The sequence below is a fragment of the Patagioenas fasciata genome, chromosome 20 (assembly GCF_037038585.1).
Source record: "Patagioenas fasciata isolate bPatFas1 chromosome 20, bPatFas1.hap1, whole genome shotgun sequence".
NCBI classification, from domain to species: domain Eukaryota; kingdom Metazoa; phylum Chordata; class Aves; order Columbiformes; family Columbidae; genus Patagioenas; species Patagioenas fasciata.
Genome location: NC_092539.1, coordinates 11163195 through 11189782, shown reverse-complemented (window position 1 = coordinate 11189782; position 26588 = coordinate 11163195). Strand labels below are relative to the sequence as shown.

The 26588-nt window shown below is 57.3% G+C and overlaps 2 protein-coding genes across 5 annotated transcripts in view; one reads left to right on the top strand and one right to left on the bottom strand.

The window, feature by feature from the left end:
• Positions 1 to 5377: 5377 nt before the first annotated feature.
• Positions 5378 to 13204, bottom strand: OLFML2A (olfactomedin like 2A). Its single transcript, XM_065853962.2, has 8 exons — positions 13091 to 13204; positions 8768 to 9031; positions 8433 to 8540; positions 8124 to 8309; positions 7737 to 7995; positions 7389 to 7622; positions 7069 to 7254; positions 5378 to 6839 (listed from the first exon to the last, which is right to left on the bottom strand). Exons 1-8 carry the CDS (start codon positions 13154 to 13156, stop codon positions 6238 to 6240), a joined length of 1905 nt encoding a protein of 634 aa, XP_065710034.2. The 5' UTR covers positions 13157 to 13204; the 3' UTR covers positions 5378 to 6237.
• Positions 13205 to 13881: 677 nt separating this feature from the next.
• The window catches only part of NR6A1 (nuclear receptor subfamily 6 group A member 1), a 70357-nt gene continuing 57650 nt past the window's right edge, over positions 13882 to 26588 (top strand). For 2 of the 4 annotated variants that reach the window (XM_071817423.1, XM_071817422.1), the window contains exons 1-2: positions 13882 to 14059; positions 21794 to 21835. In XM_071817423.1, the coding sequence (XP_071673524.1) occupies positions 13993 to 14059; positions 21794 to 21835 (109 nt within the window). In that variant the 5' untranslated portion in view covers positions 13882 to 13992. The remainder of the gene's footprint in view (positions 14060 to 21793; positions 21836 to 26588) is intronic. The other 2 variants (XM_071817424.1, XM_065854067.2) reach the window with 1 other exon arrangement.

Sequence of the window (26588 nt, the reverse complement as noted above, 5' to 3'; positions counted from 1 at the left end):
GGGGGTGTGATAGTTTCAGAGCGAGTGTTCCTTTTGTGTGCGTGTGAAGACTTGTTGAGGTCAAATCGGGAAACTGGACTCGAGAGGAGCTGGTTGAACCAGGAGATTTTACCTCTAACGTTTCAAGGCGCTCCCTGGTCTCACAGTTCCACACTTTCAGTTGAAGCAGTTAAACGGTTTGACTTTCTGTCCCCCACGGAGTTGGTTGGAACTCGGAGATGGGAGTTGTGATTCCAAAGGCCTTTTTTGGTTCGGATGTGAGGAAGAGTTAGTGCTGCTCAACCATTAGTGCTGCAACACTTGTGGTTTGCGTTAGTGTAGCTAATGCATTTGCACATGAAAAATTCTCTACCCATTATGGAATCCTTAGATTGGATCCAGATTCTGTTTAGGAAAAAGATCTTAATTCTGCTCTCTGAGCTTACCATAGATCTGAAGGACTCTTAAGTCTCAAGTTTTAACCAGAGAGATCTAATTATGTGTGGTGCAGTGCGTTTCCCATGTAATGAGCTGTGGGGAGGGGTAGCTTTGCGGTGATGCCAGTGCTGGCAGCGCGATGGCTTTGTTAGGAGCTTAGTGTGGGCCTGCACGCGATGCGTTTGCAGCCGAGGGCACAGCCTGGCACAGCGTTGGGGTGCTGGAGCTGTGAGATGGAGCATGGTGCGTGGAACCGTCGTCTGGCTCGTGTCTGTGGGACCACAGAGGCGGGGGGTACAAACGCTCTGTGTTGCCGTCCTGCGGGGCAGCAGCTCCTGGAGGAGCACAGACCTGTCACCAGCACGCGTGGCCATGTGGCATGTTGCTGTGAGGATCCCGGCTCTGCACTCTCCTGCCCAGGAGCCTGGTGGCTGAAAGGGCTGCGGGAGAGGCTGGTTCCTGGGCTGGGAGTGGGGCAGAGGCTGCTCCTGTCACATTGTGCCCAGCTGTGTTTGGGCTTCTCTTTTGGAGTGAGGTTCTGTTCCCCTGTGCTCCTCCACAGCGTGTCGCAGCTGAGCCTGGTGCCTCTCACTGAGGCGGAACAGTAAACACAGGTAGGGTTGGAAGCTCCTCTGGAGATCTCTGGTGCAACAGCCTGCTCAGAGCAAGGCCATCCGTGAAAGTAAATCACTTTGTACAACTTTTCAGGTATCTAATGGGTGTTTCCGTTACAACCGGCTGCATTTGCTTTGAACCTTTTCTCTGCAGCCCACCTGATTGTTACGGGGGGTGCCTGGAGCCCCTGACCTGGGGCACTCTGCTGTTCTCCTGCGCTGACCCTGCATGGCTGCAGACTCCGGTTCTGGGTTTAGCGCCAGTGCTGGCAGAGCCTCGGGGCCTCCGAGGCTCAAAATGTTGATGTTTCCCTTGTAGCTGACGCTGTCCCTCGGTGTTAGCACAGACTTCTCAGGGAACGCTGTTCTTCGGCAAATAAATAATTTCCAGGGTGGGGATGCGGAAGGAGGAACAGCCGCTGGCTGGCTGCGGGGCACGGCCTGGGGCTGATGCCACCGCGCAGGGAGCCCTGGCCGTGTGCCCTGGCGAGCGCTCAGCAGACCAGATGTTCCTCATCCCCACTCCCCGGCACAGCGGGCACCGGCCGGGCGCAGGTGGTGTCTCTGGGAGCTGGCAAGACCTGCTCCTGGGCCTCATTCTGCAGCTTCCCTGGGGGAAGCGGGGAGCTTCACAGAGGGCAGAGGCAGATGTGAGTCGTGCAAGGTCTGGGTGGGAAAGTTCCAGCTCCACCTCCCTTGGCCTGTGTTTGCTGTGACGGACACAAGCCCCAGCCCTTCTGACACTCCTGGCATTGCTCCTGTCGCCTCCCTCCTCCGATGGCTCTTTAGCAGCTCTCCTGAGCACCAACACTGAGGGCTGACCCTCGTTTGCGCAGGGAGCAGGACATGGCAGGACAGGCAGGGAGCTTGGAGTGACCCCCCCCGGGCACAACCAGGTGCCCCCCACCACACCGTGCCACCCTCTGCCCGCCACGGGCTGGGGCAGAGGGGTCCCGCGTGGCTGCGTGCGAGCAGCGTGTCTGGGGCATCGGGCTGACAACAAGCCCCATGCTGTGAGCGCCCAGCCCGGCGGGGAAATGCCGCGTCCCAACAGCCACGCGGGCGGCTCAGGTCTGCCCGGGGCAGCCCCCGCTCCCGGCTCTGAATGCCCGTTTTGTTGGCTGGGCTGGGGGAGGACTCAGCACCGCGCTGCCCCGGTCTCCTGCTCCCATGAATATGGGCAGTGTCTGGAGCGGGTGCTGCCCCACGGGGCCCTGCTCCTGCTGTCCTGGGGGCTCCCGGACAAAGATGGCTCTTGGGATCCAGGAGCCGGGGCTGCTGTGTGCCGGGGCTCCTGGCTCCCTGCCAGCTGGACTGTGTTTCCACAGGGTGATGGAGAAAGCCTCTGTGCCCGGGAGCAGAGCCCGACCATGGGACCAGCCCACGGGCAGACCTCTCCTTCCCCTCGCGCTGTGCCATGGGGCACTGCTGGGGAAGGGGTGTTTGTGGGCTGCGCCCGCCGCCCCGAGGGGCTGCCATGCCGGTGGGGCTGGCGTGGTTTGGAGCTGCCAGCAGTGAGCCTGGGAACCAGTTTCTGTTTCCACTGGTGAGTCAGCAGCAGCGCTGCCAAGGCTCGTGGCTTCCTACCTTCTAGGGAAACCTCACCATCCACGTTCTCCCGGGCTCCCTGCTGGCCCTGTGTGCAATGGGCTGGTGGGTCTCAGCGGAAATGTGCCCATCCTGGCGAGTCGCTGCCCTGCCAGCCACAGCTTGGGGATGGGAGCGCAGAGCCGCCCCGGCAGAGCGTGTCCTGCGGCGCTGCCGCTGTGCCGGGAGCCAGGGCACGGCCCAGGAGCGGGAGGGAGAGGAGCAGCACAAAATGCCTTCCTGCCCTGTGCTGCCAGCACTGCGCCAGGCCTGCCAGCAGCAGGAACCGTGTGGAGGGAAGGATCAGGGAGGGCAATAAAATTAGATCCCTGTGATGCTTGGTGCTGCGCTCCGGCTTTGAATGTTTGCAATGTGGGCACAGCCCCAGGACTCGCTCCCACCTGCTGCCAGACGCACATCGCCTTGTTCTCTGGGTCACCGGCCCCCGGATATAGATAAGAATGGAGGGAAGGGCCCGGTTCCCCTGTCAGATGCTCCGAGCACAGCCGGTCCTGCTCGCAGCCTGGCAGCCCCGGGGCAGGCGGCTCTCGGCTCTCCATGGCCAGGGAAGGGCTGTGTGGCTGGCACAGGGCCCCCCGTGGGACCAAACTGCAGCCAGGGGGGTTCGACTGCACCAGCTGAGGCTGCCAGCACCTGGTGGAACAAGGACCAAGGTTTTGGTGCACCCGCAGCAGGTGCCAAGGGACAGGCTCTGGATGTCACCTGGAGCGGGGCTGGTGGCAGCGCCATGGCGCGGGGCTCCTGCGGCCAGCGGGACCGCCAGGACTGAGGCCAAACCACCACAAACAAACCAACCCAGTCGGTAACTGAGACGGTGGCAGGAGGGGATTAGGGCTTCACTGCCCGGCCTCACCGGAGCGGGTTTTCAGAGGGAGGGCTGTGGCGCCAGCACCACGCGCCCGTATGGCCCCAGCCGCCCTTGGTGTTGCCGTCACGGGGGCCTCGGGCACCGCAGCCCCTCGGCATCCCTGTCTCAAGCTTCATTTGCTGCTTGCTGCTGAACTGAGAGATTTTAATCTTTTAATCACGTTATGAGCCGAGGTGGTGCTGGCCACGCACAGGAGGAATGTCTGGAAGTCAGCAGCGCCCGGCGCGGCGGGAGCCCATCCTGCCCCCACCTGCGTGTCCCCACCATGTCCTGCTTGGGGACCCCTGTCCTCCCCAGCCTGCCTCATCTGGACTGCGACCAGGAGCAGAACGTGGGACCAGAGACCAGGGCAAGGACCCGCTGGGGAAGGGCTGCTGGGGCTGGAGCCCCCACCACACACAGATCTGAGCCCGTGCCCGCGGGCGGCGCTGGGAGCGAGGGGAGTTTCTGTGTGTGCCAGAGCTGCCGAGTCTGGCACTCTTGAGACTGCAGCCTGCTGCTGGCTCGCTGTCCCTGTCACCCTGCGTCCCAGTGTTTCACCCTGCGTCCCGCTGTTTCACCCTGCATCCCTCCGTGTCCCCTGCGTCACCCCATGTCACCCCCTCCACAGCCGCCCCTGGGCTGCGGCCGAGCCGGTGCACACAGCCGCAGGTTTCAGGGGCAAGGCCAGGGAAGAGAATGCATTTCATGAGGTGTCTGTCATGTGGGTGTAATTAAAGCTTCTCGTTATCAGGGTGTTAGCGGCAGCGAGGGGGGTGCTCTCAGAGGGGTGCTGCTTTTGCAGGGGGCCCCACGGCTGCAATGAGGTGATGCTGCCCTCCAGCCATGCGGGTTTAATTACCCCTGTCCCGCGTTTTCCTCCTGCGGGGGGCGAAGGGGCGTCCCGCAGCCCAGGCTGGCAGAGCCACGGCAGCCCCTGCGAAGAACAACAAAGCCCTGGAATTAGAGATGTGCTGGGAGTTTACTTTACCACAAAAAAATGTCAGAAATCTGTATTGTTTGGACAGGGATTTGCTGGGGATCGCTAGATAAAAGCCTGGCAGGAACCCAGCTGGGGGGGAAGTCAGCCCGCTCCTTTCTCGTGGAGGGGCCGTGCAGCTGAGCGACGGATGCACCGCACCGGCAGCGCGGGGATTTGGGGCCAGAGCCTGAGCAGGGGCAGGGGTGGTCAGCGCCTTCATGAGCCAGCGCAGGACCGGGGACATCAGGCTGCTTGTGCCAGCACCAGCTTCGGTTCTTTGCAGCAGGAAACATTTCAGCCATGTTGGGTACCTGGGGCATTGGGCTCAGCTGCCTGCTGACGATTCTGCGGGACAAGGAGTCCGGCCACAGCCCGAAGGGACACCCGGCCAGTGTGCAGGGCTTGCGGGGCCGAGGGCGGCTGCCCTGGCACACACGGGCAGGAGCGGGGCCGTGGGGGCTGCTCTCACGGGGCCCCCAGCAGCTCCACGCTTGCCAACCGCCGCAGCAGAGCCAGGGCAGCTGCTCCGGCCGTGCCCACGCGCAGCTGCTCTCCGCTGCTGTGCCTGTGCTGCCGCAGCCGGCTCCGCTCCCACGGCTGCTTGGGTTGTGGCTCAGACCTGGAAACGCCAAATCCCCTTTTCCCCAGGACCCAGCGGGGCCTGTCCCTCCAGGTCTGCACTCGCGGTCACCAGCCCCTGCGCTTCCCAACCTGGGGCTGCCACAGGACATGGGGTGCCCTCCCTGGGCTCGGCATGGGGAACCGCGCCAGCCAGACGTGCAATGAACAGCAGCCACGTGTGCCAGCAAACCCTGGGCACAGCTGGCCACAGGACAGGGACAGTGAGTGCCCGCCCTGCCCGCTCCTCCCTGCCTGGCTCGAGGAGAAATGACAGCACATGCAGCCCAGTTTCATATTTGTTATTTTTTTAATACTGTTCACGTCTAAAATGACCAAAACCAAGCCAAGTGCTCCCAGCCCCTTGTCCTGCAGAGAGCAGGAGGGCAGCAGGGTCCCCCCCATGCTGGGTGCAGGCGGGGGTGCAGGCAGGGCACCCCAGCACCGTGGGCAGGCTGCTCTGTGCCTGCTGCCGGGAGAGGGGATTCCACCCAGCTCTGGTGAATGCATTTAAATAAAAAGCTAACGAGCGGCAAAAGCAAAGGCATGTTAATCACGTCTCCTAAAATAGCAATGGGCAGCTGCAGCTGCTCCTCCTGCCCTGGCTCGAGGGGGCCCTGGCCGCACCACGGCAGCTCGGGGCAGGCACGGGCACCAGCCTGGTCAGGCACTGGCACTGCTGGCAGCTGGTGGTTACAGCAAGGGAGGGTCCAGGGGGTGTGGGGGTGTGTGGGAGCGGTGCTCAGGCCGGGTGCGGTGCAGGCGGGTGCTCGGTGCGGTGGTGCGGGGCGGGTGCTGCCGTGTCACTAGTGGCACAGACCCGGCTGCCTCCTGGTGCCGTGGGGATGTGGGGCTGGGCTGCTCTCCCGTGTCCCCAGGAAGGCAATGCCGGCCGAGCTGCTGGCTGTGGGGCAGCCCCATGGCCCCAGAGGCCACGTTGTCATGGGGGTGTCTGCTGGGGCTGCCCTTACCTGCAGCTGTGCCCCGTGTGAAGCAGGCACGGCGCAGGTGACGGGCATGGTGGGTGGGAGGGTTTGGGTGGAAGCCGAGCGCTCACCACAGCCCTGGGCCAGCGGGGGAGCCGGGCGGCGATGGGACCCCCGACCCGGCATGGCGGGGGGGTAGGGGGCAGCTAGGATGCGGTCGAGCGCTCAGACCACGAAGCGGAGCTCGTACGTCATCTGATGGCCGTTGTCCCAGGCGTAGAGCACCTTCTCCTTGGGGTTGTAGTCGACCTGTGTGGTGAAGGCGTACTGGTTGAGGAAGGGCAGCCGCAGCTCTGCCTCCGTGTTCGTGTGTGTGTCGAAGGCGTAGGAGATCTGCCCTTCCTTCTGGCTGTAGGTGTCCACAGCGTAGAGGATGCCGCAGATGATGAAGCAGTTCCCATAGGCATTGCGCTTCAGCCCCGTCTTCCAAGTGGTCTCCTTGCGCACCGAGAGGTCCCCGGGATCCAGTCGGCTCAGGACAATCACCTCCTGCTGCGAGTAGTCATAGTCCACGGAGGGGTAGATTACCCAGAGCCCGCTCTCATCCACGGCGAAGTCGATGTCCGAGTGGCCCCTCCACTTCCAGGGTGTCGTGTCCTCGTACACCACGTCATGGAGCAGCGCCCAGCCCGCCACGTACCGCTCCTTCAGGTCGTATTTGATGATGTTCTTGGTGAAGGCGCGGTTGTAGTAGAAGGCCCCCCGGTACACTACGTGCCCCGTGCCGATCCAGTTGTAGGGCAGCTTGTAGAGGTTGCTCCAGCGGCCTGGGGGTGGGAGAGGTGTTGGGACCCTTTGCAGCATTGTGGCCCCGTGTGTGATGCCCAAGCTTGCTGGCAGCAGCAGGGGACTCGTGTCCCCCTTGCTGCCCCACGGGTGCCCCCCTCCAGGTCCCTGTCCCCTCCCCAGCCCAGGAGCCAGCACAGCCGGTGTCGCCCCGTGCTGGGCGCCCACCCGGAGGAGTGGACCCTGTGCCTGCTCCGCCCCAGCCCTCACCCTGCTTGAAGTTGTCCAGGCTCCTGAACTCCACCAGGCTGTTGCCGTAATAGTAGTTGGTGACATAGATGCGGTCGTCCTTGGCTGCTGGGTCCTTCATCCAGGCCCCCTCGTTGCGTCCGTAGCTATGGTGCTCCGTGGGGGGCTCCACCGACTCGATGGTGCCTTCACACTCCACCTCCTTCACTGTACCGAGGAGGAGGAGGAGGAGGAAGGCTCACCCCTGCCCCATGCAGCGGGGCGGGGAAGCCCTTCCCCGTGGCAGGGCTATTGCTGGCCCAGCCTGACCATGGTGCCCCCGCAACTCCCCGCTCACCCACCTCTGTTTGGTGTCTCGGGGCCCCCAGTGCTGTCAGCCCCCTGCCCGAGGGCGGTGCTGGAGGGGCTGCGGGCGGTGGTGCGGGGGGACAGGGCGGTGCTGGGTGCAGCCGTGGTGCTGGGCACGGGGGTCTCCGCTGGCACGACAGCTTGAGCTGGGGTGCCCTTGGCCAGGGGGGGCGGGGGGTCCCTCTCCTCCTGCCCCTGCGGCACAGCCGGCCCCCTCACAGGGCTCTCTGCGGGGAGATGAGTTTTGGGGTCAGCACGTTTGTGGGGGCAGCCCCTCGTCCTCCACCTCGGCAGGAAGGTGCCCCAAGCCCCCCGCATCCCTGCCCCATCCAGGGACTCACCGCGGCCAACGGCCCCCTCCGCTGCCCCCGCCTGCCCGGCCTTGTAGTAAGTGATGCCCCGGACCAGGGTTTGCTGGTGTGCTGATGGCTTGGGCTTGGACGTAGGCTGTGAGCCCGCCCTGGCCTTCACGTTATCCTTTTTGGGCTTCTCGGGCTTCAGCTGCTTCTCCTTGGGTGCTCGGGGAGCCGGCCTGTCCCCCAGCGTCTTGCGGGTGCTGGGGTACCGTCCCACCTCCTTCTCTCGGCCTCCTGCCGTGTCCTGGGGGGCACAGCCCAGTCAGACCCCTCCCCTGTCACCATGCTGGGCAGCAGGCATGGGCACCAGCCCTCAGCTGCCGGCGTGGTGCACCCCAATATGCTCATGGGCGCTGGGTCCCCGGGGGGTACCTGTGCCTTGCTCTCAGGGACAGCGGCAGCGTCCTTCTGCAGCAGCTGGTAGCCCAGGTTGGAGATCTCCTTCTTGATGCTCATCATGATGTCGGAGTAGTTCTCGTAGCGTCTCATTTGGTCGCTGAGGTGCAGGACACTCTCCTTCATGAAGTTGTTCTCCCTGCTCAGGTTGGTCTTGATGGTCTGGAGGAGAGGAGAGATGTGGAGCCCCACAGTCCCATGTGGGGAACCCACAGTAGCCCCAGATGGTCCCGAGCAGCCAGCCAGAACACGCCACAGGGATGGCGCCCGCTGGAGCTCACTCACCTCCTCCAGCGTGTTCATCTGGTTCACCACCTTGCTGATGTAGGAGTGCACCTTCATCAGGTCCATGCTGTAGAGCGTTCCCTCCAGCAGGTCCACCATGGACTGCAGCTGCAGAGGGAGAACCGGAGCTGGGGCACAGGGCAGGGATGCGCAGCCGCTGCGGATGCCCCCACGTGTCCCTGTCCCCACGTGTCCCTGTCCCCACTCACGGGGCGCAGGAGCCCCGCCGCTCTGCTGCCCTGGGACCTGCCAGGCAGGGACAGGCAGTGTGGGCTCCTGCGTGTGGGGAGGGGTCTCTGGCCCCCAGCTCACCATCCCACCGCGCCTGCAGATACCTTGAAGAGCTCGGGCGCCTGCTTCTTCAGCTTCTCCATCTTCCACTCGTTCTCGCAGGGGTTGAGCGAGGATGGCGGGGCAGTGCAGGAGCACTTGCAGTCGGCCCCCGAGCTCACCGTCTCCACCGTGTAGAAGTCCTCCACCCGCGCGCTGCCGCTCCTGACGCGGCTGCAGGCGTCCTTGCTGAGCGGCCGCAGGATGCACTTGCAGCGGCAGTCGGAGCCCTCCGAGGTCATCCGGACCTGGTCCACCTCGCCCAGCGCCTGGGGAACACACAGCGCTGGGGTGGCTGGTGAGCCCAGCATCCCACCCGAGCAAGATCAGGCGATAACGAGCAGGGACAGCAAGGAGGAGAGCCAGAATCGCCATCGTCCCCTGCACCCACAGCCCTGAGCCCACACAGGGCCCGTTGTTCGTGGTGACACGCAGCCACCTCCGAGCGAGCCTGGTTCCTGCAGCTCCCGCAATGGCCCGAGGCACACACTCAAGGCCTCCCTTGTTTCCACACATGGCCCTGACTCACGCGACGATGGAGCCCAGGGTGCTTTTCAGTTGATTTCTGCAGATAAGGAACTGTTCTCCCCCCGCTGCGCTTGGGAACAAGGCTGCAGCACTGCCTGCGCGCCAGGCTGGGGAGCTGGGTCCCTCTCCCGCGCTGCCACCAGCTGTGCACCCCTGGGGGACATCTGGGCTGGCAGGAGCGTGGCCAGGCTCTGCTGGCTGCCCCGTGTGTGGGGACGCGCCTGCTCCGAGCACCCGGGGGTGGGAAAAGGGGAGAGGCAGCGCGGTGACCCCGGGGACAGGGTCTGCCCATGGGGCCTCTGACTCACCCTGGGAAACAGACCGGTGGCAGAGCTGGGAAATGAGCTTAGCACTGGCTCTCCCATCCTCCCCAAGCACAGTGTGGGAAAGGGCAGAGGCGCACAGGGCCGATGTCCCGCCTGCGGCAGCACCCACGGCCACACAGGCACCTTCCTGCCCTCACCCAACCAGGCTGATGCGCTGGTGGCGCCCAGGCAGCAGCTTTCCCTGGGTGGTATCCCCCACGCAGGGACCCCCAGCTCCCCCCAGCCCCACAGCCCTTCCTAAAGCACAGCAAAACCTCCTGCATTTTGCATTTCAAAAAAGCCTTTCCCTTTCAAAGGGAAACGAAGGTCCAGCTGGGTGGGAGGAAAACACCAGGCGGCTCAGAGGGCTGTAAATGGAACAGCATCTAATGAAGCTCTCGGCAGGGAGCAGGACCCCCTTCCCAAACACCACCTCTGCAGGCCCTCACACCTCCCTGGGCCCCCTGCCCTCCCGATGGCAATGCTGGCTTGTGCAAACAGGCAGGACGATTCACAGCCCGGCGGCGAGCTGCCAGCCCCTCCACACACCCTGCAGCTCCCCAGCCCCCGAGCCAGGCTGCTGTCCTTGCACTGAGCTCTGTCCCTCTGTCCCTCCACGTGCATGGCGCTGCAGAAGGTCCCGGTGTGCACACACATCTGCACGGGAGCCCTGAACAAGGTCCTGTTGTCTCCCATGGGAGCCCCACATGAAGCCCTGGCTGGGGTCCCCCATTCCCACCAATACCTTGAGCACCAACCGTGGGTGCAGCAGCCACCGCCGTGGCACAGCCGGACCGCGGGGACACGCTGCAGTCCTGCCAGCGGGGACACGCTGCGAGCCCGCCCGCCAGCACCTTCCGCAGGGAAGGGCTGCGGCTGCCTGCGCTGGAAGCTCCTTCCCGTGGGAGCGGGCGGCCCAGGCTGCGTGTTCCCTCCCACCAGCCTTGGCAGCACCACGGCGGGCGGCACGGCTGGCGCCGGGGCCCCGCGTGTCCTGCTGAGGTGCGGCACAAGCGGGACAGAATCACGCGCAGCACATGTGCCCCGGGCAGCCCCACCGCTGGCTGTACCCACTGTGCAGCACATGGGGGGCCAGTAAATGGAGGCTGCCCTGTGGCAGAAAGGGGGAACCTCTTCCACAGAGACCTCCCGGTTCGAGGCGTTTCCCTCCTGTGTCCCCGCAAACGGCTGCTGGCCCGGGCAGGGTGCAGGCTCATGGGCAGCCAGCCGGGCAGGCAGCCAGCGGCCCAGGGACCCGGCAGCCACCGGTTCTTCGTGGCCGCCCAGCCAGAGAAAAACCTGCTCACCTTGGGTCAAGGTGCGAGGGGGTGCTGGGGGCCAGGAGGAGACCGTCTGTGCCTTCCCAGGACTGTGTGCGCCTCGCTGTGCACCAGCCAGGGCAGCTGCCTGCCTTCATGCAAAATAGTAACATTAAACCTCGTTCTGCCTTTTAAAAGGCTTCCTTAAACAGGAACCGTATGTCCTATTTATACAGAAAAGGCTATAAACAAGGAAGTCTTAAAAAAAAGGCACCCACGCGGTCCATTCTGCAAGGGTCATCCTGCCTCGGTCCATCGCCGGGTGCACCCGGCTGTGCTCTGACCCCGCGAGGGAGAGACCTGCACACCCAGCGCGGGTGGGACCCGCTCCCCGTCGGCGTGCAGGTGGGTCGGGACCCGGGGCATAGGGTGGCCCCTGCTGAAGGCCAGCACGCTGCCTGGCTGCTCGGGGACAAAATCTAACAGCTCTCCAAGAAACCTTTGTGGTGTCTCCTGGTGTTTCTTTGCCAGGTCCCTGTATCCCCCGCTCGCTGCAGACCCCAGCCCAGGGTGCAGGCAGCTGGGTGCTGCCCCTCCTCCAGAGCTGGGTCCCAGCTCCGCCATGAGGCTGCACAGCCCTGGCTGGCATGGGACAGCATCTCTGCACCTTGCCAAGGGGTTCCTCACTCCCGATTTTCCCAGCACTGCCTAGTTTCTGGGACCTCTTGCAAGAGCATCCGTCTGAGCATGGAGTCTGTGCCGTTATTTGGAGAAAGCAGGACCTTTGACAATGAACTCTGGCCAGCTTTTAAGCTGTCCTTTGTTTGCTGCCAGAGGACTTGTCTTGGAGGAAAACATGCTGTGTTGATAAGCACGCTGTTGCGCTACACGCCTCCCTCACAGCTGCTGGAAGGCATGTCCCTGTCACAGGAGGGAAACCATGTCACTGTCCTCTTCCTCCTCCTCCCAAGCTTGGCACAGTGCATTAGGCACATTCTGCAGCATGGGGAGCCAAGGCAGAGCGGGGCTGGCAGAGCTGCCCATGGCTGATGGTGGCCAGGCCCTGGATGCTGGCACTGCTTGCGTGTCCCATGTTGGTCACAGGGACGCAACCACGCAAAACACTTGGTGGCACACAAATGCCCACTGATGGGATCAGATCCAAACAGCAAGAACTGGAAAAACACCGCCCAGTACAGCAGGCAGCACCTGCAAGGAGGGACAGAAGGAGGTGGTGACAGCACTGCGTGGGTCCATGGGCTGCGGATCCCAGAGTCCTCCAGATAGCGTCACCCTGAAACCCTCCTGGGAACCCTAGCGCGGGGCTCTCCCCGACACCACTCCCCGCCAACTGTTGCCAACAACAGCTGCATTTTCATCTTGTGCCATCAAATGACTCGGAAAAAATCTTGGCTTTTTAACGCTTTGGTGATGCTGGCATCATCGCCCTTACTCCCTGTTGGCTGCTCCCACCACCTTCCTTCACTCTGGGTCCCCATGTCCCGGACCCTGGGCTGACCCGGCTGCAACACGGACCCCACGGGAGAGTAGCCATGGGGACGGCTGGACCCGAGGGCTCTCGGCTCCATGGGAGGGCCCGGCTGCCCCACGATGTCCTGTCCCGCGCTCCTCTCGGCTCCGCGGGGGAACCTTGTCCGGGCTGTTCTTTCTGGCACGGAGACGCTAATTGCAGAGCTCATCACTGCAGCGCCGGGGTTTGGGCACCTTCCAACCCCCCGACACATTCCCCCTGCGAAACCCCTGCAGCGTCAGGTGCCCAGCACCGAACCGCACCGGCCTCGCCCGGGACCGTCCCACGCTCCAGCTTCAGCTCCGTGGGCTGTGCCGCCCCGCTCTCCCGGGGGAACCAAATTTGCTCCTGCAGGAAAACACCGGCTCTGCCTGCCAGAGCGGGGAGCCCGTGCCCGGGGACGCGGTCTTCGGTTCCTGGAGCAGATTGCCGTGCTGGTGCTAGCCCGGGACAGGGCTCACGCTACCCGTCCTGCCCGCAGGGGTGCCGGAGTGCTCGGGCGCCCCCCGTCCGCTCCGCCTTGGCACCCCCCGGGACCCGTTCGAGTACAGTAGCGACGGCTGCCGCCACCGGGGCCTTACCGGCACCGCCCGTCCCGACGGCACCAGCCCCGCAGGGAGGGGGCGCTGCCCCCGCCCGCTCCCGGGCACCCGCAGGGGCAGGGTGGGTGGGCGCAGCCCCGCTCCCGGTCCCACCGGTGCTTACCGTGGCGGCGCCGCGCGCCGCGGCCAGCGCCGGGAGCAGCAGCGCCGGGAGCAGCAGCGCCCGCATGGCGAGAGCGGCGCCGAGCGCCTGCACCGAGCGCCCGCTCCGCCCGGCCCGGCGACGGGGAGGAGCCGCCCGCCCGCCCGCCTGCCCGTTCCGCCCCGCCCCGTCCCGTCCCGGCGGCGGCACCGGCCCCGCGAACGGCGCCGCGCGGTCGGCGCGGTCCTGCCCGCGAGAAGCTGGCTGGTGCCCGCCCGGGGCCCTCCGGCCGTTCCCTGTACCGGGGCCGGCTGCTGGCCCGGACAGGGCTCTCCGGTAACCCGGGCTGCCCGATGCCCAGTGCCGGGGCTGCCCGCTCCCTCCCGGGGCTGCCCGGTACTCCTTTCCCGGGCTGGCCGATCCCGTCCTCGGTCGAGGCGGGTGCCCCGGGCGATTCCCTCTCTCGGGATGCCCGGTGCCGCGCTGGGGTCGCCCCGTGCCGCGGGCAGCGCTCCGGGCTCGGGCGGCGGGTGCCCCCTAGCGCCCCGCCAGTCCCGGTGCCCCGGCCCGGCCAAACCCGACGGGAGCCGGGCGGAGCCCAGCGGGGCGGTGCCCGGGGCGCTCGGACCGGCCGGGACCGGCACCACCGCGCAACCGGGCCGGGGGCGGGGCCGCACCGGGGGGCGGGGCCTGCCGGGACTGGGGGGCGGGGCCGGCGGGGCGCGGCGGCTCCGCGGGTACATCCGGGCGGCGCGGGGGACTACGCTTCCCGTCGTGCCCCGCGGGAGGGCGGGGCGCCCGGCCCGAGCGCGGCGGCCGCAGCGGCGGCTCTGGCTGTCAGCAGCGCCCGGAGCGGCCATGGGGCAGCGCGGCCGCCGGGGCCCCTGAGACCCGCCGCGCCCCGGCGCGGCCCCGGCGCCGCCATGGAGCTGGAGCCGCCCGCAGAGCTCCCGGAGCCCCGCGCAGCCGCCAAGGGGCCGCCCCGCAACGGTGAGTGGAGCGCGGGGTCCGGCCCGGCCGCGGGCGCCCCTCGGGGCCGGGGGCGCGGGGGCCGTGTGGCGCGGGCCGTGCCGGAGCGCGGTGCCGGCGGTCCCGGGGGCTGTGCCCGCCTCTCCTCCGCCGCTTCGCTCTCCCCGGCGGGGCCGGCGGTCGGTCGCGCCCGTGGGGTTCCCGGCGGGGCCGCGGGGCTCCCGGCGGCCGCAACTTTCCTTGGCCGTGGGGCACAACAAAGGGCCGCGCCGGGCGGCGCGTGCTGCCCGCCCTGCCCGCCGCTCCCGGGGCCGGCACTCGGGCGCGCTCGGCGGCGCCGGCGCTGCGGGGCGGGCGGGACACGCGGGGTTCTCCGCTTATAACAGGTTCCCTCCTGGAGCGGGGCTGTTCCCTGCTCGGTCACCCTCTTTCCCCAGAAGAGCGTGTTTGTGCCCGTCTGACCCGTGTGCGTTGCGGTCCGGGCGCTGCCGCGCAGCCCGGTGCCCCGTTCCGGGCCGGTGCCGCCGCTCTGGGCAGCCGGTCGGTGCGCGGTGCCCCCGCTGCCATGGGGCTGTGCCGCCCGGCCCGCGCCGGGCGGTGGACGCGGCTGTGCCGGCCGGGCTGCTCGGGGGTTTATGGGCACCATTTGGGACGCTTTTACACTTCAGTATGCAGAGCCTGCATCTGCACTTGAATGTCCCTGCCAATTTTTATGGTTTACAATTGCATTTTACCATCTCAAGGTACCCTTTTCTACAAAGGATTTGCTCAGACAAAAGAGGCTTATCAGGCAATGTCGCTGGCATTTGCTGGATAGAAGCACTACCGAGATACATAGAGTGCTGGCAGTTACAGGAACGGGTATTTCTATAATTACCCTGAAATGTAATTTTGAATTGTGTCGCTTTGTGAGGATGCTAGAAAAAATTTGTCTTCTCTTAATTAAATGATGCTTTTCTTCCTTAAATTTTTTTGAAGTTTCTGACTTGAGATGTGTCTGTTCCTTTGGTGTCCTTAATAATGCACCAGCATTAACACTTGGTCTGCATTAACTGTTTTTCCCACATGAATGTGGCATTTTTGGTGAATCTGTTTTGATTTATCAGATTACTTTTAAGAATTAGTTGTGTTTTGCGCAGGTACTTCATGTGATAGATGCTGCGGTTGGTCTTTTGAATGAATGATATAACAGCCTTTTACTACTTTGCCTTAAAAAATGTGAAATACTGGCAGAGTGTTGAGCCATTGCTTGACCTTCAGTCTCTGTAAAGCCTGCAACAGCCAGGGGAGGAGCAGAAAGGTTGGGTTAGTACTTTGTTGGCTTATAAAATATCTGCAAATGGTGATGGAAGATGAACAGTCCTTAACATTTCCCCTTTTTAAGGAAGGTTCATAGCACTTCTGCTGCCTTGAAGTATAGCATCTTCACTCTTTATGGGAAGTTAAAATTGTGACATATATACAGAATATATATTTATAAAAAACTAGCATTATATTCTTGGTGGCTATGTTAAAATCATTAATGAGCTTCAGCTCTGCATGTGGTTTCTGTGTTAACCCTGAGGAAACTGCTGTAAGTTTATTGGTGTCTTAGTGAAAGAAGCCTCAGAATAACTTTGAAATGCAGTTTCATGATTTCATTCCAGCAGTTACGGTGAATTACAGCCTTGTTATTTGAAGGGGCATTTGACATTCTTAGAATAGAAGATGCTGATTTTCCTTTGTCAATTTGAGTACATCCCCTTCCACCTAAGAAAGATATTCTACCGTTGTGTAAATTAAAGGCAATGAATAAAATGAATTAGTTTCAAAATAATTGGGTGTTCATTTTTCCTGCACTACTGGCAATTATTTCTCAACAGGGTCCCATTTAAGAGCAGTTTCCTAATAGCTTCTGTTGACATCTTTTTCCCCTGTGAATGAAACATGGTGGCTTTTACAGTTTTAATTATTTTATGTTGTAACTAAAGCAGCGGTAAAACAGGTTATATGGAATATCTTAGTGGTATGATCTTGGAAGACAGATTTAAGTATCAAGAAGCTACTTGAATTTTGTGCTGCTTTAAAATGAGCGGAGTTTAAGCTGGGCAGATTAATCTGGCTGAACTCCGTAGCAGGGAGAAGAGGAAGATTGTAAGAGCACAGAGAATGTGAAGTTCCCAGGGAAGAATCGCCCTGCTTGGTCCCTTTTCCACAGCCTCCAACTCTGCTGGCACACACTGACGTTTTTAGTGGCTCTTTATGCTTGATTGCTTTGCATCTGATGAGATAAGCCTTTGCTTAACAAAGACGAGTTCATTGATATAGTTAGGTCTTAGTTGACTTGCTATAAACATTTCTTTGAAGGTTTAGGAAGAAAAACAAATGGAGTTGTCGAGTGGCAACGCTGCTGAAGTCAAATGTCTCTGAATAAACAAGAAGCTGCGGTGTTATTTTGACTCATACTGGCTTTTGAATGCAGATGGCTCTTGCTTTTGCAAATAGTAATAGACAATAATAAAGAACAGAATTCTGAGCTTGGGTCTGTGATGGGAAGTAAAAGACTTGTGATTTAGGAGGAACTTCAGTATTTTGTTATGATTTGATGGCAAGATGGAAAAATGCCTCGTGGTGTAAAGCTGGAATTTGGTATTGATGGCCTCTGTAGATCATTAATCAGGAAGATGGGTTTATGCCTTTTTGTACTAAACCCGGGTGGTGTATGTTCGGCAGATGCAGCGTGTGTTGTGACACTGCACCAACAGCATTTTTTCAGGGTATAAATAAACTGTTTGATAGAAAATGAGGTAACTTTTGCATCTAGAAGATTTTAATTGTCGGGAGGCAATAGTCATCTTTCTGTCCTGTCTCCAGCAAGTCATTTGTGGGGTATTTTTGGTTGGGGGGAAATGTGCAAGCGCTTTATTAAATGACTGTTCAACTCTTAGGTGGTGGCAGCTTTGAACAAATGCATTCACACTGGCATTCTCTGAGAATGAGAGCACAGTTTATCCTGCTGATAAACTGCCTATTGAAACAGGGCCTTCAGCAGTGTAATCTGGTAATTCTAATGAAGTCATTTACATAGGGAATTGGCCCGGGTTTCATCAGCTGGCTGCTGGGGACCGCAGCGCATTCTTCCCTCCAGCTCTGTTAAACTGGCCTTTTGATCCTTCCCTTTTTTTAGCCTTTAAGCCGGAGTGGTTATCACTTTGCAGAGTTAATTGAGAAAGGGAAGTTGAGGGGCAAGAGGACCCTTCGAGCTTTAGCTTTAGTCTAAATTATTACAGCTCTAATTACCTAATTAGAAGACGTCCAGATTTTATACATAGATAAAAATGATTCTGCACAGGTTTTGTTAGAAAGAGGAAACACACCACCAACAGGCTACCTTTGGTGAAGTTCTTTATTGGTAAATGATTACCAATAACTTATCTTAGAAGCAGTATATGTCTGGAGGGTCTCAATGCTACCGCAGCTCTTTGATAAGGAGGTTTCATTTACAAAGGGTGGATCCGTGTCCTTCAGAGAGTATAAGTTACATGTCTACCTCCCGTTGCTTAATCATCCCTGTTATAGGCTTGGATTGGTGGTGAAATTTAAACTTAGAGAAGCATCTGGTCAGTGTGAAGGATTTTTTTTTTAAGCCCTCTTTCCATTTGTGGATGCACCAGGAAAAATCCTGATGAGTTCACCAGGGCTGCAGTGCCAGGCTGGCTGCAAACGGCTCGGCTGGAAATACCGCTCGGCTCAAACTCCGTGCAAGCTTTAAGTATTTTTTTGTGGAAGTTTAATCCAGAATTGTGAAGCCCTTGGGACTAAATCAGTGTTCTTGTCGTACAGCACCACATTGCTCCCGTTGCAGCAGGAGCGGCGGTGCTGGGCCGTGTTCCGAAGGCGCTCGGTGCACGCTGGGTGTTTCCGATGCTGACCCTGGCACTGCGGAGAAGCACAGCGTTCATCTGTGGGAATTGTTTTGGAGCCCTTGTCATGAAGCCAAGGGATTAAATGATGCCTGTCACGGTTGTAGTAAAAGTATTTGTGAAGGACTTCTGCTCTCTGGAAGTTCTTCCAAAAGCCCCCTCAGTCTCACAGCTGTAACTCGACTTTATATGGTTTGGCAATGCTTACCAAGAATTATTCCGAAGTATATTGTTACTTTAGATGTCGTATTTATTTAAAGCACCTGTAAAATGATCAGGAAAGCTTAAGTCTTTACACAGCAGCAAAGCTAGAACTGGTAGCAGGAAGAGCTTTTGCTGGTGGTGGCTGAGGTTACAGCTGTCGTGTGGTGCTGTGATCCTGGGATCCTGTGATCCTGTCCTGCAGCCCGCAGCCTTGCGGTGAAGCGCTGATTGGTCGCCTTTTTGTGGTGTCAGGTTAATCAACTTCTTGAGCACCCATAAGAGCTGACTGGCATTCTATTAATGACATCGTGTGAGTTGGAATGAAAAGTCTGTGCTGACCGTAAGATGCTTGGAGATGGGTTTGAAGATTCATAAAACCTATCCAGCGTGTGAACTGGGAAATTGCATCTTAGCCTCATCATTGCTGCTCCATTAGATATTTAGTTGGTGCTTGCCAGCCAGATGCTTTTCTGAGCTTTGAAGCTTTCTCTTGAAAGTGTGCACGTGTATGTAGAAAGCAGAAACCCAGCTCCCAGAGCCTGGGTCTGATGGCCCGTTGCGGCGTTTCACAAAGCGCAGGACAAGCGCTTGGTGCCGGCGCTGTGTAACAAGCCGCTGTTTGCCGGAGAGAGTCAGGGGTGCTCACTCGGAGCTCCTGCTTTGCCCGCTGGCTCTGGGAGGCTTTTCCTTGCCCTCTTCTATTTTCCTGCTTACCTGGAACGTGCTGTGTGGCTCTGTCACTGTAACACTTGAGCTGACCTTTAGTATTTCACTTTGATTTACATAGTGCTCCGCTCAGTGAACTGTCCCTATCACAGGATGATATCCATAAAAATGACACTTCCTAGTCTTGAAAAAAAATCCCCAGGCCCATTGGGGAGCTGTGAAAAGGACACCCAGCGGGAGGAGAGGCCCACGGCTTGAAATATTCATCAATCATTTTCCTGGCACCAGGAAACCAATCTGCTCTTCTAAGGGACAGAGCTTCATCAATCACACAATGTGGGAAACGGGGATCGCTGGCCCTACCAAAAATGTCCCTTCATGTTGACAGAGTAAAAGTGTTTGTGCTTATTCACAAGTAGTAACTTACACCCCTGGTATAAAGGACTCTGTCTTTTGTAGAAGACAATCGGTAAAGAAAAGGTTTAATGTTGCACAGGCAACCCGAGCTTGAACTGAAGATTTTGTTTCCAGTGATGAACCATGTTTTGCGCTGAGATTTTTCTTTACCTTCTGTAGCCGATAGGTGAAGGTTTTGTCCCCTGTATCCTGGAAGCTGCAAGTACAGCAGCAGGGTATTTTTCTCCAGAGGATGAGAATTTTAAAGTTTTGTACTTTCTTCATGAACGTTTGGAATAGCTTCTGTTTCAAACCGATACTTGGGAAGAAATGTCCCTCTGGATGCTTGTCCTCTTTTTCTATCTTCTGTTAAAGGAATATGTAGAGATATAGGTTGCCCAGTAATAAGTAAATGGTAGTTGCCAACCTCTGTTGGATATTTTACTGCAGCAAGTGGATGGGGTTGTTTGAGTTCTTTCCCAGTAAGATGCTACAGATTGGAACAAGAGTTGTTTATAACTTTGTTCTGTGGAAAGCTCTGCAATAGCTGCTCTGTAAGGAATGCTGTAATTCTTACGGTAAAACAATTGGCAAGTAGATTGCTAGAATTCCTTCCCCAGGAAAATGTCTCTTGTGTGTATGGTAAGAAATAAGGGGCATTGAGCTCGCGGTTCGTGTGGCTCTGTGGTGCCCGAGGGTGGTGGCGGAGCCGGGGTACCCGGCGGTCCAGAGCTGCTCCCGTTAACCCGTGTGCCAGACCTGGCTCTGCTTTTCTATTTCAATAGCTGCAGAAACTGGAAACAAATGGTGGAACTTTAAAAAGTCTGGCATTTCTCTACAAATCCTCCCAGGAAAGTGCCAGTTTTTCCTGGGTGGGGGGAGGCCAAGGACCTTTAATGCGGGGCTTCCCTGGGGCTGGGAGGGTGGCAGGGAAGGGCCGGGTCCCCAGCACAGGCTCTGCCGCCCCGCTGTCCTCATGGGACACATGAGTCAGGCTCCGACCCGTGCCCAACGTGATGTGCATTTTCCTGGCATGTGGCTGCCTGCTGCAAAGCACCTTTGAGTAACAGTTACTGTCCCGCTGCATCGTGTATCTGCCAAGAAGGAGCATTTCTGACCCTTTACTTGAAAAGCACTGCATCAGAAATAGTCTTGACTTCTCTGTCACCGGTGTTTAATACATGTTTAAATGCCATGCTGGGCTGGCGTGATGGCCGTAGCAAGTCCTGGAGGATGGGGCTGGCAGTGCCGAGGTGAGCCAGGCAGGAATGGGCTCCTCCAACGCCCGTGTGCGGCAGCTGATGGCCGAGATCACCAGCTGCGAACAGCAGGGAGTGCCGAGGTGAGAGTGCTGCTGGTTCTTAGTGTTTTCTGGTTAACATATGAGGCGAGAACTCGAGAGTCTGTGCTTTGTAAGTATAAAGATGTCAAGTGTTGAGACAGTTGCCAGAGATAAAATGAGAGCATGTGCAGCGGTGGAGCTGTGCCCTGCAGAGCCTGGCACAGGGACCGGCCACCTCGGGGTGCCGGCGCGGCAGGAGCGGCGCGAGGACAGGCTGAATCGCTGCTGGAAGCTGGCACAGCTGCTGGGCGCTTATCTACCGCTTTGTTTTATGGAGTTTTCTTTCTTTATTAATTCAGCGGAGATGTCTGAGCTGATATGCTGCCAGTTGTCTGCAGCAACTTGCTCAATTCCTTATTTATCGCTGCGAATGCTGCCAAGAAACAAAGTATGGATCGTGTTCCTGAGGGTGCTGTGCCTGTGTGGTGTCCTGCCCTGGCTGGCTGGGCCGAAGCCTCAAAGACTGACCCATGGGTTGGGTTCCATCCGTGCCACGGCCTTGCAGAGGGAACGGTCCTGATGGTGGCACCAAGCGGTGCTTCCCCAAGGGTCGCTGTGCTGGATGGGTGCTGCAGTGTCCACCTGCAGAGAAACAGGAGGATGAGCCCTAGCACAGGGATTGCAATTAAGCTGCAGGTTTAAAAGCACGTTAGTGCCTGTGGCTCTGCAGCTGGAGCGCGCTCTCCCTGTGCTGGGGCCGTGCTGGTGAGCGTGCCGTGGGCTGGGACCGGGGCGCTCACGTGGATCCCCAGCAGGAATCACACTGCAGCACGGGGGCTCTTCCTCGCCCCCACAGGAGACCAGATTGGCCTGGACTGCCCCTTACATGAAATGCTGCCTGACTTCTTGCGATTTGATTTGCTGCCTGTTGATATCGCTGGCCCTCTGCAGTGCTTGTTCTGTGCTTCAGCACGCCGAGGCTTTCAGGAGAGCACAAGCCCCTGCTCACAAGCAGCAGCTCCTGGGTGCTGGTGTGTTCTGAAGGGCCTCGCTGCTGGAGTGCACACTCCATGCGGGCCCAGCTCCTGCTCACTGTCCGTGGCCTCAACCATCTCATTTCAGTTGAGCATCACAGGAATGTACAGTACCTAGGCACTTGGAAAGCTTCTTCCCTCTACTGCTGTTTTAATGTTGATTATACATTCATGGGTTGATTTTGATGATTCATTCTTTCTGTGCGTGTGTGGTAACAATGAGGAAACTTGTTTCAATGTGTCGTGCTTACACCTATTTTTCACATTCTAGGATTTGGTCAAGATCCTCCTCCCGAGCACGATTCATCCTCTAGTAAGTACTAGTTGGCCCCTGGTCCCCGGCTGGCGCGGCGAGCGCAGCGCTCGGAGCTGTCGGCAGCGCGGGGCTCAAGTCTGTTAGAGTTGGCTGTGCTGTTACTGCCACTGATTAAAATTTGAAGATAAATGCTGTGAAATGAGTTAACCTTGAGGTCAGAGACAAAAGCGGTTTTCAGACATGTGTTGTGTCGGTGCTTCTCAGGATCCCGGTGTCAGTGCCACTCGTGCCAAGCGGCTGGATTCCAGGGGCACGGTGCCAGCTTTGTGCTGAAAGGTCCGTTTGCGGTGCTGTTTCTGTCCTGACGCGCGGCTCGGTCTCTGGAACCACTCACCTCTGGGAACACGGACTAATTCGCAACATGATTTCTGGCATATTCTGTGTGTCATCATGTGCTATTACTTATCAGTAGCTGACTATTAATCTGGGTTGATGTTAGCTTCTAAAAACTATCAGCGGCATCTCTACTTCTGTAAATTCTCAGTTCTATTTTTTAATAGAAGTCACTCTAGTGGACTCAGTATTTTGCTGTAGTAGTACGCCTTGTGTTGGCCAACACTTTATCAGTGATCCAAAAGTAAATACAGAATTTCCCCAGATTCACCGAATGGTTATGCAATTGATCTTTCAATATTGGAGTGGCCTGGGCTGCCTGGTAGGCCGTATCCTGTTCAACCCAAATGGTACCGAAGATGCGAAATGTCATGTCTAGGGACAAAGACAGCACGCCTGTGGAATGGGGCGTTGCATGCCGAGAGCGCTGGCTGTGGAACACGTGGAAACGTTTATGAGTAAGTGCCTGTTGTTGTAATGCAGTAGCAAAAAGCACTAATGCGGTCCTTTGGAAATTGAAAGTAGGTCTTTTATGTTTACTGCTTATCTAATACTGACAGCGCTGCATTGGAATGCTGATAGTGTAATGCTGCATCAAACTCTGATGCTGATCTCTTAAAATATTGTGAATTGCCCAAAAAGATTGAGGCAGCTTGATAGTCTTGGCTTATTCAGCTTATCAAAAAGATTGAGAGTAATTACCTGGCTGTCCCGGGGGCTCCGAGCGGGTCCCTCCGTCTCCAGTGTGGGCCAGGACTGGCCGAGCTCCAGGAGCTCAGCTCCAGAAGTGCAGGATGCTGCTGGGAATCCAGGCTGTAACCACATGGTGAAGCTGATACCACAGCAACACACATCTCCTCTCTACTTTGATTTTTGTGTCTCGGGAGGCATTTCAGGAATCCTGTGACTTTTGATAGCATCAATAAATCAGATACCATGCCGACAGAATTTTAGTGGAATGTAAACAGGCATTTTGTTTATGGAGGGATACAGTGCAGGTATAGCTCTTCAAGTATGCGGAGCATTAAGCTGCTATGTCTCCTTCCAGTTACGTTGGTAAGCAGGAACTGTGATTGTTTTCCATGTCAATGGAAATAATTCAAAATATTTGTCATTTGGTGACCTTAGTTCGCACTCCTCTCTCCAAACAGCGTGTGTTTTCAGTGCTGAGGTGAGACAAGAAGCCCTACCCAATGTAGGGGAAAGGGGAGGAATGTGTCTGTATAGTAAAACGGGGCTGATAAGGGGTAATGAATCCTCCTGGCTCAGCTCCGTGCCGAGGGAGCTGCGGGCTGGCCAGCCTGCTCTCCCGCTGGAAGATGCTGCCAGGGACGGGACGGGGACAGGAAGGTAACTGGGAAGATCTACCATGGCGAGACCATGTCTGACCAACCTGAATGATTCAATGATAATAGAAGTCTAATTCTACTGCAAGCTCTGAAGGATGGAGCACCAGCTCTTACCTGAAGTTCTGACGCCTCAGTTTTAGCTTTGGAGGGGAGAAGTCTATAATCCTAAATTAGATTACCTGCATTTTTTCCAAGGTCAGAATTCCTGTTTTTTAGCGTGCTTATTTCAGAAGGCCTTTACTCAAATGTTACCTGGCTTACCGAGATTTACCATGCAGATGTCTTTGTTTGCAACCCTGCAAGCGCTGCTGTATTCCAGCAGCTGCTGGTGTGACCGATGTGCAGTGGCCCAGCAGCTGCTCACAAGTGCTGCAAGATGATGCAACTCCCTGAATCAGCACGTTCTGCTCATGGTGACCGTGGGTGTCCCTGCATCTGCTCGGGGCACCGTGTTTCACCTCCTGTCCCCTTCCCGTAGGGCAGATACCTGTGGGGAGCGGGTACCACAGCTCCTGCACCAGTATCTTCCAGGTGCAATGCTATGTCACAGGTTCAGGCTAAGTTCACTTCTAGGAGTAGCCCAAATACCCCTTCAATTAGCATAAGCAGGGACAAGGGCAGTCAAAGGTCAAGAGAAGTTCAAAATAGCATAACCTCTTTTTGCTGGTGTTCCCAAACCTTCCTAATCCTGCGGAGTTCTCCAAGCCGTCCTTGCCATCGTGTTTACTGTACAGCTGTAAAAGTCAAAGAACAAGGCCTGGCTTGATACAGGGGAAGTTAGAGATGGACTGCTTGAGAATAGGTAGCATTGTTGCTTAAAACAGGAGAAATAATTGATTTATGTTATGGTGGCCAATTAGGCTGTAAAGTGAGATACTCTTAAAGAAACCCTGTGGCTTCAAGGGAGCTTTTTTGCTCTGATTTCTGCTCAGCAAGTAGGGGCACCCCAATAAAGGTCATCAGCTCCATGAGCTAAATTATTAATTCCTTTCATGCCACTCAGGGCTTGTAAACAGTGTATAATACAGGAAAACAATTGGCACTGTTCACTTAGTGGGCAGAGGAGAGGTCAGGGGGTAAATAGCTGTATTGGCAGCAGCTGTTCTTCGTAGCAGAGCGGACTTCTGTCCTTTCCACCTTCCAGAGCAAACCCATTTCCAAAATCTTAGCTCGTTGTTAATCTAATCTCCTCTCTTAGTGGAATTGTTTGGAGGAGTTTAATGTGTTGCGTTATAATGATGGAAATGAAAAGGGTCAGGGGTATGTGAATGGAACAAAACCAGCATGGCCATGTTTATTAAAGAGCTGATTGAAATTTTTAATATTCATTTACATGGATGAGGAAAACTTAGAATTCCACTCATTCAAGGCAAGTTGTAGGATAAGCACTTGTGCTTTTATATACTTGGTAAAAAAATAATTTGAAGTATGATTTTGATATTAATCGATTACAAACACCCATCTGCCAGTAGCACATGGATGGATGTGGAGGTCCCCGCATTGTCCCCCATTGCTGGTTCACAGCAGCACTGGATGGGACACTGAGGCAACTGTAAACTTGGCACTCGAGCAGCCGGGCAGCCGTGTCCGCAGTGTGATAGTCTTGGCAAACGTGTTAGAAATAGTAATTAAAATCTATAATTTTGAGCATGAACTGAAATTATCCTTTCCAAGTATAGCTAGGAAATGCTGTGAGCCTTTTGCTGTCTATAGCCTTTAAGGTGGCATTACGGTGAACAATTAAAACTACGGGACTTAAGTTTACAGTGGCTCTCTAAATGCTTCCTGCTCAGAAACATCTCTTCAGACAGCACGGTGGTTCTCTGGCTGACTCGGAGGCTTGCGGAGCTGTTGCAGATGTCTGCAGGTGTAGCTGTTGCTCACGCAGGGCTCCTGCGCCCGGGCTGCTCCGGCCATCTGCCCGGCAGCAGGTACCTCTGAGCCGCCATCTGGCGCCGCCAGACGAGCCGCGCTCCCACAAGAAGGAAAGTAACTAATGCTGCATTTCACAGGTTATTTTGACTATTTGTGAAAACGTGTAGCTTTAAATAGGAAAAAGTAAACCCTTTCCAGGTATTTGAAATTGCTGTAGTGCGTATGAAGGATCTTCCCACGTTAGGGAGATTACAGTAATAAGGTGGAAACCGGGAAGACAAAATCCAGCTTTTCCCGTAAGCAGATCAGCGGCCCGCGGAAGGTCCTTGAGCGCGTCGGGAACGCCGCAGCCCGCGTGGCGCACGCAGCCTTCGGAACGTTTGGTGCAGGAACTGCAAGCAAGAGCCGAGTGAGATTGTAAATGAATGTTTAGATGTTCTGGGCAGGAAGTGTCTTGATAATTCAGTAGAGGACAGGAATAACCCATGGCATGTCTGGATGAACCTGTTGTGTTTGTCACGGGTACTCAGCGTGTTAAGCTAAAGCTGTGAGTGCTGTGCAGCAGCACCGATGGGACCGGGCGGAGGATGGAGTGGGTCTGAGCGTGGTGCCGCGGCTGCTCTCCACATTCGGTAAACGTGGTCTGCTGAAGTGTTTACATTTGTTTGCGGTTTGCCTAATTACAGCAGAGCTTGGCACGTCCCAGGGTAACAGTGGCGTGCAGGGCTGCGGGAGCTGGAACTGTAAGAACGCGAAAGGCGGGACTGGGAGCCGTGGCCAAGCCTGGCTGTGGGCTGAGCTTACGCTTCTGGGACCCTGTTCTGTGGTTAGGAATGTAAACTTGTAGAGTGCGTTTACTGGGTCTTAAAGCAAAGCGAGAATTACATAACATATAATTATGTGGTATCTGCTAGCATCAACATGATGGAGATGGAGACTGGTTTGTTTGACTTGGGCACTTGTGGTGATGTGGCAAGAGTGAATGTGGCTTTTTGAGAGAGAGACCAAGCCCCAAAGAATGTGTTCTTTCTTTACCTTATGTAAGTTAAAGCTAACGCTGTTGCTGGAAGATGGTTCTTTCCTGATTTGGGTCCTGGAAAGCTGGATCCTTCTCAAAATGCAGAGAGGATCTGGTTCAGATCGTGTTCTGACTTTGGGGTTTTAATTGGCAAACGCAGGAAGGCAGTTCTGCT

What these genes read in the sequence shown, in the direction of transcription:
- OLFML2A (XM_065853962.2), bottom strand. Translation starts at nt 13,156, where the DNA reads ATGCGGGCGCTGCTGCTCCCGGCGCTGCTGCTCCCGGCGCTGGCCGCG. An exon ending in TCCCTGAGAGCAAGGCACAG is followed by an intron (nt 7,996 to 8,123) that starts GTACCCCCCGGG and finishes TGTGCCCCCCAG; the next exon opens with GACACGGCAGGAGGCCGAGA. An exon ending in CCTGGACAACTTCAAGCAGG is followed by an intron (nt 6,840 to 7,068) that starts GTGAGGGCTGGG and finishes TCCCACCCCCAG; the next exon opens with GCCGCTGGAGCAACCTCTAC.